Raw genomic sequence first — 15,531 nt, 5'->3', positions numbered from 1 at the left:
TCTGGAGCGGTAGAAGAATTCCACCATCTTCCCAGCGACCTTGGCAACAGACTTGATGTACATGTTCCATTTTCGATCAGGAGTAAAGGTCAAACCCAGAAGCTTGTCAAAACATAGAGCTTCCCCAAGACGAGAGCCATCCATTTCAATTAATGGGGATCAAAGTGTTGATGATGTAAAGTTTTCTTTTTGCTTTTCATGGTAACTTAAAAAAAATGATATGCAAATTCCATTTAAAAATAATTAAAAAGAGAACACAATTTTTCAAATTAAAGGTAAAAATATTATCTACTAGCAATACCCATCCGGCCATGCGTTGCTGTGGCTTCATCTGGTTAACGCAAGTATTAGATTGATTTGTATCGCACATGCACACACACGCACACACACTCACACACACACACACACACACACATGCACACACTTTGTTAATAGTCGGAAATAAGCAGCTTTAAAGGCTCCAAAATCACACAAAAGGAGACTTTGAAGTCTTTAAACTGTCAATTTAATGAGAATAAAAAAAGTATTTTTGGCTTATAAACATGTGTCGATGTGTTGGAAAACATTAATAACATCTACAATTTATTGATACAGAAAAGATTTATTTAGCATATAAAAAATGTAAGTCATTCATACTGTTTAAAAAAAAGATTTACTACGTATAAAAAAAAAGTATTTTTGACTTATAAATATGTGTCGATGTGTCGCAAAATATTATTTATTAGCAACATCTATGATTTATTGATACAGAAAAGATTTATTTAGCATAAAAAATAATTGTAGTCAATTGTACTGTTAAAAAAAAAAAGATTTAAAACATTTATTAATAAAATTTATGATTTCTGCGATTGTTCTGGATGTTTGTTTTTTTTTTTTTCTGTTAGCTTTAATGTCTCCTGTAGAGAGCGACATCCTTTTGGAGAATTTTTGAAGTGTTCGTTTATATAGGCAATATATTCAATCCAGAATAAAAGAATGTAAAATCTCAACCAATCAGATTAGGCAGAATATAGCAGGGGAGACATTTATTAGTTGGGAAAGCTAATGGTATGTCTATTTGTTTATAATCAAGTTACGGAGGATGAAACCTCATATCTGTCGAAAGTCCAGAATTCCTCCCAGTGATGACTGGGGATGATAAGAGGACTTCAATATTTAGAGGGAAAATAGGAAATACTTCCTCTAAAGATGGTTGCAATTGTGATGGTATTGCTCCTAGGATGTAATGTAGGATTTTATCATAATGACTAAATGTCTCCAAAATGGCGTTTTAAAGTTACATAAGATAATGTCTAATAGTTTAGACATAATAAATTTTAACGGGTCAAGATCTCATTGACACAATCGTTTTAAGAAATTAAAATGTAGTATTCACTTAGTGAGATGGTTTACTAACTTGAATTTTTATTTTATTGACAAACGCACAAAAATTGAAATTTCGATATTTATTCAAAGTGTTTAATTTTTTTTTTTTTTTTCATTCACCATTTAAAAGGTTGGTGTATATATTAATTTTAAAAAACAACAAATTATTAGATTAACTTAGTTTATAGAATCTGAAATAATCACTTATTTTTTGCTAATTAGATCCTTTACTAATTTCAGTACTTCTACAGTTTAATCAAGGCATTAAAAAGTGAAAATATCGACAAAGGTTATATTGCACATATCCGTTATGGAACAAAGTTCTCTGAAAAAATTTCACTTAATTTCATCAAGTAGTTTGTTTTTTTTTTACAGCGAAAAAACAATTTGTTATGATACTGAGCAAAAGGTTCGATTTTTAGGATAGAAAAGCTAGTATTAAAGATGGGGAAGGAGTGTCGGCGCTTTACATGGAGTTATCTCCCCGTGGCATGTTAAAAAAATTCCATAATGGCTGACTTCAACACACTCTCATAAGAACGTGGGTTTTTTTTTTTTTTTTGCTGTAAAAAAAAAAAACACTACTCGATCAAATTAAATGAAATTTCTTTCAGAGATCTTCAGTCCCAAACGGATATGTACAATATAACCTTTTTTCGATGTTTTCATTTCTGAATGTCTTGATTAAACTGTACAAATACTCTAATTTCCTTATTTATTTAAAGAACTGATAGTAGATATCTTTTTAAAATGTAAAAATATTTCCATCTATTGGTAATTATTATGTCCCAGTTAAAAAGAATGCAATATCTTTTAATAAAATAATTTAACTATATATTTGGAGAACCAAAAATAGCTGTACATATATTAAACTTTCCAATAATTAGACTAATAAATTCATTTGTTCATTTATAGAAATGAAAGTAGATATCTGAAAATTTTATTATCCTAGCTAACTTTTATTTTTGTCTTTGAGAATTAATATCTTTTCAAGACAAATTAGACAAAATATTCTTTTGAAAAAAAAAAACAATGATTTCACTTCTCATCAAACTTATTTTTATTAGTAATGAAAATGTGTTAATATTACATTCAATTATTTAAATAGATCGTAAATATACAAAAAAATATTTGATTATTTAAAACATTTTTTCTTTTAATAATCAATAATTAAAAATTCAGGAAATTGTTATTAAATATTTCTATTATTATTTATTCAAGATTTGCTTCCATTTTGCATTAAGCATAAATGATATTAAACAATGAGTGTATGTCTATACCAATTGGCAAAATAACTAAAATATCCTTAGTTTGTTGCTATGTGTGTGTCTGTGTGTATGCTGAGTTAAAAGTCAGAATTTACATAAGACAAACCCACAAAGCTCATAAATTCTATTTTTGCATTGCCTCAAACAGGATATGCTCACTTTTTTGGTGGAGGCAGTCGCCTGGAACAAAATTAGTCACAAGTATTAATAATCTTTTTTTCCTTTGCATTTGGGCTAGGATTAAAATGTAATATTGTTTCTGTCCTTAGTCTGAGGAGAGGAACTCTTTCTTGTTTAGAAAGAGAGCAAAAAAGAGAGAAAAGTTTTAAAACGGAGATGTTGCACACACTTTGTAATTCTTCTATTTTCTAGTCCATGGCCATGACAATACCGGGTAGCAAAGTTAGTATTATTATAAATGAAAAGTTAATACATTGACATAAAATGTTACATTCTGATTTTATTTAACATGATAATCTCTCTATATGTATAAAGTAAATTATCATATGTATTTCAAGTGAACTCTGAAGCCACTGAACTAATTTTAATAAAATTCAGAAAGGAGATTCTATGCATGACAATGGATAACATATTTTAATGATTGAATTTATATTAAAAACAATAAAAATCCAATTTAAATATATCTAATCATATTCATTGAGAAAACATGTCAGACATAAGTGCTTATTTGTTTTTAAATGAAGAAAATTACTTTTTTCATTAAAAACATTTAAACTTTCTATTAAAAGAAAATAACTAAATTTTAAAAAATTTAATATTTATCAAATTGGCAACAGAAAAAGCTGTTTTGTTTGTTTCAAATTTCAACATTTTTTCCAAGATTTTAAAATATTTAAAAAAATATTATTGATGATTACTATTTTGAAATAAGGTGAACAATACAAAAAAAAACAAAGTTTTAAACAAATTGTTTTGCAATCTATTTCTTAACTTTAAATTTCTGACATTCCATGATCGACTTTTTACGAGAAATGTCCTTTAAAATATCGAAGTGGCTCAAATCTGTCAACCCTGACTAAATTTTTGTATGATAATTAATGTATAAACGAACTTCTATTATTTCAACTATTGTAAACACTTTTGGATTCAAAGAATATATCAATTAATAAATCATTAGGTTCTCTACTGTTTAATATAATTAAAGCAGATAAACATATTGAAAATAAAAACTTATAACAACATAGGAAGAAGCAATTCATGAACGAGTAAGAAAAGAACAAACCTGTACATCTGCTTGAGTAACCATTCGTGGCTGTGGCAGGGAAGCTGATCTTTGTTGACTGGGAAACTTTTCTGTAGGATTGGATTCTCTGCTGGTTTGATCAATATGTGCATTTCTTATTTTATTTGCTTGGCTTTTGTTTACATTGACAGCAGTTGGCCAAGATATTCCCTGCTTTGAAGGACACATCAAATGTCTCTGATCACTCATATATCTACCACTTGGACCAACAACACCCACATTGGCTGGTGCCATTGCATGGGAATATGTGACATTTCTCTGATCATTACAGCGAATGATACATACCGAAATTGAAGCAGTAATGATGACTGCTACAGTCACTGCTACAACCGTAATAATAATGACTGATGTAAGATCAACTTTATCTTCAGTGATTGTATGAACGGTACTTAGCATTTCTGATGTCTTGTTGCTTACAGTCACAGTGAAAAACATACTAGTTGTTGCTGATAGAACTGGGCTACCACTATCCTTGACAACAAACACTAGCTCATAGGAACCAGCATCTTGTTGCGCAAGCACCCGATTGAAAGTTAACAAACCAGTGTACTGGTTGATGGTGAACATCTGCTTGTCATTGCCTCTGATTATTTCATATTTTAGAAATGCATTCTCTTGACTATCTCCATCAGCTGCCTTTACACAAGTGATGTTCTTTGAATGATGCCGGTAATATACAACATCCATGTTATAAGGATTGACACTGGGAAATGTAAAATACGGAGCATTATCATTTTTATCAGTCACTTCAACAATGACGTTGACTGTATTATTGAGAGATGGGATTCCATTATCTTTCACAAATGCTTGAAACTTGTAAATGTTTTGAAACTCATGATCCAGTGACATAATGGCTGAAATCATGCCATCATCTTTGATTTTGAAAGGTAAAAACTGTTTGTTATTTGTGAGCAGAGAATAGGTGAGTTTCCCTCCAACTCCCAGGTCTGGGTCTGTTGCATTGATGAAGCCAACAGAAAATCTCGACTTCTTATTCTCTTCAATCAAGAACTTAAATGTCTCCATAGAGAACTGTGGCCTTACATCATTCACATCGGTGACTTTGATGGAGAACTTACTCTTACTTTGCAGTGGAGGAGATCCTTTATCTTGACAGCTGATGATAATTTCATGCTTTGCCTCTCTTTCTCTATCCAATGCTTTTTTCACAATTACTTGGTATTTCTTAGTGTCAAGACTTTGTAGTTTAAATTTATCATAATGCAGATTGCAACTCACTTCTCCATTTTGTCCAACATCATGATCAGTCACTTTTACATATGCAATGGAACTTCCAATTTTTATTCCTTCAGAAACTGATGTTGAATCTTTTCCTGATGCTGACAAGAACTTGAGATGAATGATTGGAGGATTATTTTGTTGGTTGTTCACATTGACTAATACCATTGACTTTGCTGTTAATGGAGGATTTCCTTGATCTTGTGCTTCAACATACAAATTATGTATTAATATATTATTCAATGTAAATTTCTTTTCTAAGAAAATCTGTCCAGTTTGTTGATTTAATTTAAAATGACTTTTAGCAACATCAGATGTTTTTGTACTGAAATGATAAGTGACTCTTCCATTTTTTCCAGAATCTAAATCTGTGGCAGATAAAGTTGCAATGGAAGAAGTTTCACTTGGTTCATTTTTGATTGTGACATTATAAAGATTTTGTGAGAAGACAGGAGGATTATCATTCACATCTGCAACTGAAATGTGAACATCTAAAACACTTTGTTTAGAAGGAGATCCACCATCTTTAGCAATGACCTTTACTGTATAACCATCTTTCATTTCTCTGTCCAGTTTTTCTTTCAGAATAATATAAAGATCAGCTGTTCGATCTACATTTTTGGAAACGGACAGATCAAATGGTTCCTGTTTATATGTTTTCAATTCATAAGTTATCTGAGAATTTACAAGTCCAATATCTTTGTCCATTGCATTGGGTATTAATATTTGTGTTCCTTTTGCATCTCTTTCAGAAAATATGATAGTGACTTGTTTGTCATGAAATTCTGGTTGATGGTCATTCACATCCTTGATTATTACTTTAATTTCCAGTATTCTGCTTATTGTACTATCTCTCTGAACGGCAACATCTATCATCACAAAACATTCTCTATTAAAAGTACATAAAGATTCAGCATCCAATGTTTGTGCTGTATAAAGTTTTCCTGTATTTTTAGAAATCCGAAATAATGGAGAACTGCTTGCTCCATCCTGTTCCATAAGACTGAATGAAATGAGATTTTGATCTTGTATGGCCACATCATCCATCACATTAGAATCGGCAGCAATGTCTCCAAGGTAAGTGCCAGGACTTTTACCTTCTTCAACTTTGAATGACAAATCCACAGCTTGACATATATTTACAACTATTAATATGATGCATATGCATATTAGAAAATTCATTTTTCTTTTTCCTAACGTATTGGTATAATTTATGATAACTGAAAAATATAAACAGATTTAAAATATTACTTAACACACTGATAATTATAATTTTTTTAAATGTTTTACATATGTATATATTTTAAGAAATAGAGTTGTTTTAATAATCATCTAATTAAATATTTCACTTTCAATCAATTTTGATAACAACTTTTGATACTTGTACAGTTTAATCAAGACATTAAAAAATGAAAATATCGAAAAAGGTTATATTGCACGTATCCGTTATGAAACAAAGTTCTTCGAAAAAAATTTTACTTAATTTCATCAAGTAGATTTTTTTTTACAACGAAAAAGCAATTTGTTATGATACCGAGCAAAAGGTTCGATTTTAGGAAGAAAAGCTAGTAATAAAGACGAGGAGGGAGTATCGATTATCTCCCATGGAGTATGCAACAAATTCCATAATGACTGATTTCAACGTGCTCTCATAAGAACATGTTTTTCTGCTGTAAAAAAAAAACTACTCGATCAAATTAAATGAAATTTTTTTCAGAGATCTTCAGTCCAAAACGGATACATACAATATAACTTTTTTTTTTCGATATTTTCATTTTTGAATGTCTTGATTAGATCTTTGACTTTTGATCACTATCTGTAGAAGTATTTTATTTCTATTTATCTATTAAGATTAGTTGATGTCTCTCCAAATTTAACTAGGACAAAATCAAATTGTATGAAAATAAATCAGTGAAAATAAAATAGAATGGAGATAGAGAACTTATTTATTAATCAAGAAAAAATGTGCACTACTGTTTTGTGTGCACACATACACAATCACATTAATTATAAAACCCTCAGTTACCTAAATGTGACATTTTTTCATAAAAAATTAAGATAATAAAATTGATTTTTCTTTTCATTATATAAAATTGGTAAAACATTTCTTTGATGTTTTGAATAGATTTTTTAAAATTTTAAATATACAAACTCCTTAAAATTTCATTACGAAAATATTTTACATGATATATTAATTCACAAATAAATTTTGCAAATTCCTTTCCATTTTTAGTATAATTAGTGGAAATTGTATTTCTATAACAAATAAGCCATGTAATTAAATTTAAATCGTTTTTACTTTTCATATGTTTAAAGAATAATAGAAAAAAATATTAATTATATTGTTAGTTATTTTTTTCAAAATCTCCTTGGTTCAAACAAATATTCACATTTTATATTCTTTTAATAAATTTTTTTGTTCATATTTCTTTGAGAATATTTTCTTTTGGCTTTAAAAACCTTTGTATTATTTGAATTCTTCGGAGTACTGTTCTCATCTTGAGTGTCATTTTCATAATGCTTGGGTCAGTGTAACCCTTAACCTTCTTCAGGTGTATCTTGTCAAACTTGGGAATTTATACAGAATTTTGAATGGAATGAGGTGACATGCTCTCCTGTCAGTCATGATTAGGTAGAGGTCCTAAGTAATTCACAATCGTATTTTTTGGTCGCCCACTCTGAGAATTGAACCTTCAACTCTCAGGGGAATATCACTTTTACAATTGATTTTTCTTAGTATAATGACTGCACCACGGGTCCTTGTGGACAGTTCTAATACGAAGCCTTAAAACTATTTTATATCTAGTTGTAAATATCACCATTTATTACAAATTATTATTACTATATATATATATATATATATATATATATATATATTATTGTTTACATATTACTATATATATTATCTATTATTTATAATTAACAGTTTCCATATTGTGTTAAATTCTATATTAGATATGGGAACTGTTAATTATAGATAATAGATAATATATACTGTAATGTGTAAACAATGATAAATATATATATATATATATATATATATATATATATATATATATATAATAATTAGTAATAAATATTGATATTTACAACTAGAAATAAAATAAGTTTATGGCTCCCAAAATTCATATGGGGACTGTCTGCAGGGATCCATGGGGCAGTGGTTAAAAGCATCAATTGTGAAAGTGATATTCTCTTGAAGGTTCAATTCCCAGTGTGAGGAACTGAAAAAATACAATTGTAAATTACTTAGGACCTCTATGCAGTCATTGCTGATGGAACAAGAGCATTATACTCCCATGAAGTAAATAAAGAGCTCCATTCGAAATTTCGTCCAAATTTCCGAGTTCGATAATATACACCTAAAAAAGGGCAGAAGTTAATCGACCGAAACTTTGTGAAAATGATACTCAAAATGAGAACAGTAGTCCGAAGAATTCAAATAATATGAATAAACAATCCTCATCCCAAAAATTCAGAAACATTATATTAAAAATACCTATTCTTTTAATCATTTCTAAATATTTAAAATTCTTTTGTTTTGTTTTGTATGATTTTGTGCATTATTTTGAAAATAATTATTTGCTTTTAAAACTATATTGTTTATGGGAATAAGTATTTTAGCTAATATTTATATTTTTTCAGCTGACAGGTCTTGGTAGTGTGGATTTTTTTTTTTTTTTTCTTCTTAATAATGTTGAAATGTGATTATGCAATTTTTATCTTTGTTTTTATTTATTCATTTATTTTTCTTTTGTGCATGTTTTACTGAATTGCACATAAAATAAAACATTGTTATGGAGATAAATTAATATTTTTATTAATAATAAGCCTGGAATATAACATTTTATGTTATTTTATATTAAAAAGAAAACATTTCAGTAAATTATGCTTTTTATTTTTGATTAAAAATCTGGCATTGTATTTTATAACCCAATAAAGCTTCTCATTGCCAAGATATGTCAGATACATTTAAGCTATCATTTACACAATGTATCCTTCAAAATGGCATTATTATGAGTAGCCATGTTTGTTGTTTTTCCAGTCTTTGCTTGGATGAATCTGTAATTTAAAACATCAATTTGGCACTTTTGAATGCCTAACATGTAAGGAACTTATGAAAGATATACTAAAACATTAATAAAAATTAATAAGATCAAGATAAAAAATAATTTCACAGAATATCTGAGAATTTATACTTCAATTAATACGTTTTGATTATAACTAGAGAACTGAGGAAAAAAATATGAACTCCTATTCTAAAGCAATTCCAGTGAAATTTTTAAGAATATTATCCAAATAGATGTGTGCTTTAAGAATCCTAATCCATTTGTCTAAAAAAAAAAAAAAATCTGAAGTAAATAAATGTTTTACTTTTCTTTATATATCCATCACATCACTATCATAAATAAAGAGAAAACAAAGAACATTGTTCAATGTACTCACCTTCTTCTTTTAAATATCCTGTAGTTTCAACCCAACTGAAAACTACATCCTTATTGTAATTTCTGCAGCTGCTGTTTTCTATTTTGTTTTTATTATTTAAGAGTCGGTTGTTAGCTTGCTTTCTTTAATTGATGAAAAAAAAGGGGACCAGCAATCCTAGTGAATATGTCGAGTGTGTAATGGCTGCTACACTATGTGATGACTGCTATGCTTTATGCAAAACCTGGATTAAAGCTACAAAATTTTAGATGATTATTTTTTTAGTGTTTAGTCCTTATTTTCTTTTATTTAATAAATAAAAATGAATACAAAATAAAAAAAATAAAAAAAACTTTAAACATTTATGTTAAATTTATTCTATCATAATTATTATCATCATCATCATCATCACCACCGATTTTTTTTTATTTAGTCAAAGAGAGCAATACAAATGGAACAAAGATTTATGTAAGTATTCACAAAAGACTAGTATTAAATTTAGAAATCATTAATTCATGAATCACTTTTAAAAATTATTGTTTAATACTTTTAAGTAAATGTTACTTATCTTCATAATTTGGATTTTTGTAGTTTAATATATTAATTTTTAAAATAGAGAATTCACAGATCCAAAAAATGAACATATTACCTCTCAAAAATTGTTTATATTACTATGTTAAATACAAAGAAAAAAACACATAATGTAATTGATTTTGTGTTCAGTTATGAAATATGTCGTGTTTAAGAATAAGGTAAGTAATTAACTATTGTTTTATAAGTTTAAGAAGTAAAGCAAATATGTTATATTCTCTATCTATAAGAATTGTTTTGGTTTGTATTATCTTGTTTTAAAGTATAACATTTCATACTTTATTATAAAGAAAAAAAAAGATAATTATATTTCAGCTATTAAATATTGTTTAAAATATTATTTTAAGTCATTTATTTCTTAAAATACGTATTTATATTTTAGTGTTCTGATTTTTTTCTCACTAGTTATAAAGAGTTACAATTTGATATGATTTACGATATTTCATATTAATAATTAAGTTATTTTAAAAATTAGTAATTTTAAGTCGGAACTGGTGGTAAAGGTCTTGGATTTCTATAAATATTTCCTGTTGATGGGAGACTTATATCAGAAGAGTTACTGTCTTCTGTCACAGAGTCTTTGTTGTCATTGTTTTGTGAAAGGCTTGGTGTGTAGAATCCCCTGGCCACAATGGTTGTATCACTTGGGTAGTTGACAGTCTGCCCCAATGGCCTCATCTCTGTCTCTTGTGATGGTTGTCCTCTTTGTTTTGATGGAGAATTGCAGTACTGGGAAGTGTAGACTTCTGAAATTGAAAATAAAATAATTACTAATGAAACATATCCTAATTACATAAAATTTAATGAGGTTTTTTAAATAACAATCCATTAAGAGGAACTCTTACATAATTTGATCCAGATTCTCAGGAATTCCCATCAAGCATAGATCGGGTGAGACAGGCAATCATTGGTTTCAGCCGACCGTTGTAACAAACGCAGACTAATTTAAAAACAAACAAACCGGAAAAAAAAAAATACAAATGCAAATAATCAAAAATAACAAAAACCTACCTTTAAATGACTGGTCCACAGAAATTTTTTATATATTTTTTTAAGGAAATACATAAAAATATGCTTATGAAAAATGTAAATTGTTAGATGAAAGTACAGGAAAAAATTTAGTTGTTTTTTTTTTTTTTTCAAATAAACTTAATATATATTTTTAAAAATCTTTTTTATGGCTGTTCATTGCCAGCAGAAGAACTTTCTTGAGATGAGGATATTTTCTTAGGAATCTTTTGCTTCGGTCGACTGTTGAACGGCCATCAATGGCAAAGAGGGAGGGAGATGGGGGTATTATAGGAAATAGAAGGAAGCTCCCCAAGAACTGGGTAGCTTTCGGAAATGTGATTTATGACGGAGACAAAAATATTGTTTCCGTATTTTTGTCTCCACAAATGTGTACCCAGAAGCTCCCGGTTGGTTGCGCATTCTTACTTGTTTCACTGATTTGCTGCCTTCCCATATCCTCTCGACGTGATTCGTTGTTGCCTTCATCACGAGGTCTATAAAATGCATATTTATGATTCCCTGCCAGGTGGTTGGTGGAATCCTTCTCCTACTTTGTTATAGACCTTCCAACAGTCGGATACAGCTATAGTCCTCGGTAGAATATATTTGTTTATTATTGGAAGGAGGGTTTCGGCGTTGCGATTAGGTGTGGTTACCAAAAAAAACCCTCCTTGTCGGTGATGTAAATAAAAGATAAAAAGTTGATTTAGCGTTTCAACATTTGAACAACGCTTGGCTGAAACCGATGATTGCCGGTCTCGCCTGATCCATGCTTGACAGGAATTCCCGAGAATCCGAGTCAAATTATGCAAGATTATTAATGATTCTTTTAAAAGGTTTGTTTTTTATCAATTGCAAAACATAATAGACTTAAAAACATCAGTCTTAAATGAATCATAATTTGTTTTAACTGTATGAAAACTCTATTGTTTATAATTTTTACATAGATTTCGCAAGTATGAACTAAGGTAATACAAGATTAAAAATCATGATTAAATAATGGAGTACACACTCATGAAAATATGAAATGTATTAAATTATGATATAGACAATTTATTACTATTTTTCATGTTTGTTTTAAATACTCTCAGCTTTGTGTGTGAATGACAGCATTTTAGTGTGTACATTAATATTTATATAAAATATGTATGTGTTCGTTACTTTCTCTGTGTATATCTGTTTATCAGTTCATTAACAAGATTTAATAATTTAAAAGTAAGCTATTAGACCTAGGAATGAGTAATTTGATATTACTAATACAGATTGTCCTAAAAGGGTTTATATTTATTAGGTGAATCAAGACGTAAAACTAAAGCACTCTGTTTGACCATTATTATTTCAAATGAATTTGAAACAAATCAAAGTTACTGACATCACTTTTATCATTTATAAAATGTTACAAATAATTGTTGTAAATTCTTCTTAGACTTAAAGAATTTGAAATACTGGGTCATGGCATGTGTAGTCAAAATTTGTGCAATTTAAAAATTTTCTTAAAATAAATCCTGATCATAGTAAAAATATGATCTGTTTGACTGTATATTTTTTTGATGAATAAACATATACTACACTGTCACACACAAGGAGGGGTTAATACCTGGGAGGGGGGGTAGAATAAATAATTAAATACTTGCATCAAAATAGGGGGTAATGCCTGGGAGGATGGTATCATGACAACAGAACAAATATTACTCTATCCCTCCCTCCTCAAAAAAACAGGAGAAGGTAATCCATAAGAAGATGGTAGCAAATACTACAATACACCCTTCCCCCAAAAATAGAATGTAATTCCTGGGAAGATGGTTTCATGACAACAGAAAAAATATATCCTACCCCCTCTCCTCTGAACTGAGTATCGAAAGATAGAAATAGTATAGATTTAGTTTCAGACAGGCATCCTAAATCACCATTAATAATGGCCTAAAAAACTAAAAATAAAACTAATTTGGTTTCGTAGAAAGTCATTTAAGAAAATATAAAACTAAATTCTCTGAAATTGTAAATATTTTTTGAAAATAAATAATTAATATATATTAAATTTTAAACAATAATATATTCTTCATACAATGAAAATGTGATATTTATTCTGCTTACCTGTTTGTTCATCACGTCTTGTTCGACTTCCATTTTGTGCAGTTTCACTTCTCGTCATCTTTGGGGATGGATGATTATGATAGTCAAGAGAATTAACAGGATGAGGTTTGTTGTAAATTGCTGATTTACTTTGGATGCTTTCAGTTGATGATCTAACTTCATGCTAGTCACGATAAAATGACAAATGATATTTTGAGATTTGCACTTTTTAAATTAAAAAAAATAATATAAAATAATTATTATTATATTTGAGTATTATAAATTAATAAAAATAATATAAAATAACAATTATTATATATTATATAGACTGATAAAATATTTTATTTTAAATATTAATCCTCATTCATGCTAATTCTATTAAAATGTATAATAAAAAGAAGACAGTTCAAGTTAAAACTGAAAATAATATATCATTAAAAAAATCCAAACATTGGCATTCAATGTTTCATCCTGATTTTATTTTTTGATATAATCTTTCATGATATAAAACAGTACCAGTTGCACTTATATATTTTAAGGAAATTCTGAAACCACTGAACTTAGTATGAAATTTATAAATCAGATTGTATCCATAACAGTAAATAACACAAATTAAATAAATGACAAAAGTCTATATTCTAAGTTACATGATGTTGGCCATCTTACAATTTATTCCTTTAAGTGCATTGACATTCACAATTCTTGACAGCACCTGTTTCATAGCACAAAATCATTCATTTAATTATTATATCAATCAATGAATCTATTTTGCCCTTTACTCCTCAGAAGAAATAGCACATATCAACCCATCAAAAGAAAATAAAATGCATATGGGCATGACTACAAAATCTGAAAATTGGAAGAGACATTGCAATTACATTTTATTTTTTATTTTATTACACCATTTTATATATATATGTATATATATATATATATATATATATATATATATATATATATATACTCGGGTTTTTGTTATTCAAAATTAATAGACTAGTGAATTCAACGAGGTTGTTAGATAGTGCTCAATAAAAAGAGCTAATAATACTTGTTTATTGTTATATAAACATGTTTACATCCCGCTGCTACAAACAGCCATTTGTTTCAATCAAACAACAGATATCATCAGGCAGCGACTTGACTATTCAAATGTTCAATGAATAAACTTATAAGATTATTCATTGAGCATTTGAATAGTCAAGTCGCTGCCTGATGATATCTTTTGCTTGATTGAAACAAATGGCTGTTTGTAGCAGCGGGATGTAAACATGTTTATATAACAATAAACAAGTATTATATATATATATATATATATATATATATATATATATATATATATATATATATATATATATATATATATATTCTTTTAAAAGAAAATACATGTACTCATTTGCATTGCAAAAACATAAGATTTCTTAGTACTTTTTCATTTAGTGAACCTTTTTTCTGTGATGTTGCCTGAGTATATCCTAGCAGCTTTCATAAACAGCCAGAATATGGTAAATCGTTCATCTAATGAAAAACCAAATGATTATACAACATTACAAACACACCTTATGGTTTTTAGCCAATGAAAATCTCAGCAGATTACAGTTAATGAATTGGAAGAAAATATTAGTCTTAATCACAAAAAAATTTTTAAATCATCAAAAGATTTTTAGTCGTCAACATGAATTTAATGAGCTTGGATAATATTTTACAGTCGGCACAACATGGGTTGGAATACACTGCCACTGATTGGAAGAACTTTCTTAGAGAAATTTGTGAAGAATATTTCCTTAAGAATACCTGGCAGGTCGGAGGTTCAGAGCAAAGTTGAAATCAACAATTCCCTCTTCAACAGGAAAAAACACAATATTGAGTGGCTCCTCGAACTGCCCTGGGTGTTTGGAGGATATGATTTCACCAAGAAGGAGGGTTTCCTTGTGATAGAACCAAACTATAACATCAAAACTAATAAAGAAATACATTCTGCCGAGAATCATAATTGTATCTGACTGTTGGAAAGGATCAAGTTAATCAGAAGGGTTCCAACAACCACAGTCTTAATTTTGTAGACCTTACAATGAAGGCTACTACAGATCATGTAGAAAGGATGTGAAAGGAGGCAAAGCAACACAAGATATAATATGGAACCATTCTTTGCTGTTGGCAGTTGCCTTTCAGGTGGCCAAAAATATTCCTAAGGAAATAACCTTAAAGAAAAAAAAAGTGTGCAAATCTGAAAAAAAAAAACAAAAAAAACATTCACCCTCAAAAACATTTTTATATAGATAAAATCACATGGGGGGG

General features: G+C 28.7%; 1 protein-coding gene across 1 annotated transcript in view; it reads right to left on the bottom strand.

Moving 5' to 3' along the window:
- The window catches only part of LOC145242749 (protocadherin Fat 4-like), a 212,420-nt gene that overhangs the window by 152,879 nt on the left and 44,010 nt on the right, over positions 1–15,531 (bottom strand). Inside the window, exons 10-13 of the mRNA XM_080105891.1 lie at positions 13,258–13,420; positions 10,713–10,898; positions 4,540–6,356; positions 3,877–4,446 (exon numbers count right to left, since the gene is read on the bottom strand). Of these exons, the coding sequence (XP_079962017.1) occupies positions 3,877–4,446; positions 4,540–6,356; positions 10,713–10,898; positions 13,258–13,420 (2,736 nt within the window). The remainder of the gene's footprint in view (positions 1–3,876; positions 4,447–4,539; positions 6,357–10,712; positions 10,899–13,257; positions 13,421–15,531) is intronic.

The sequence above is a fragment of the Euprymna scolopes genome, chromosome 21, assembly GCF_053919585.1.
Source record: "Euprymna scolopes isolate OS-2025 chromosome 21, ASM5391958v1, whole genome shotgun sequence".
NCBI classification, from domain to species: domain Eukaryota; kingdom Metazoa; phylum Mollusca; class Cephalopoda; order Sepiida; family Sepiolidae; genus Euprymna; species Euprymna scolopes.
Note: the sequence above shows the minus strand (reverse complement) of the source record. Positions and strands in the feature narration are given on the sequence as shown.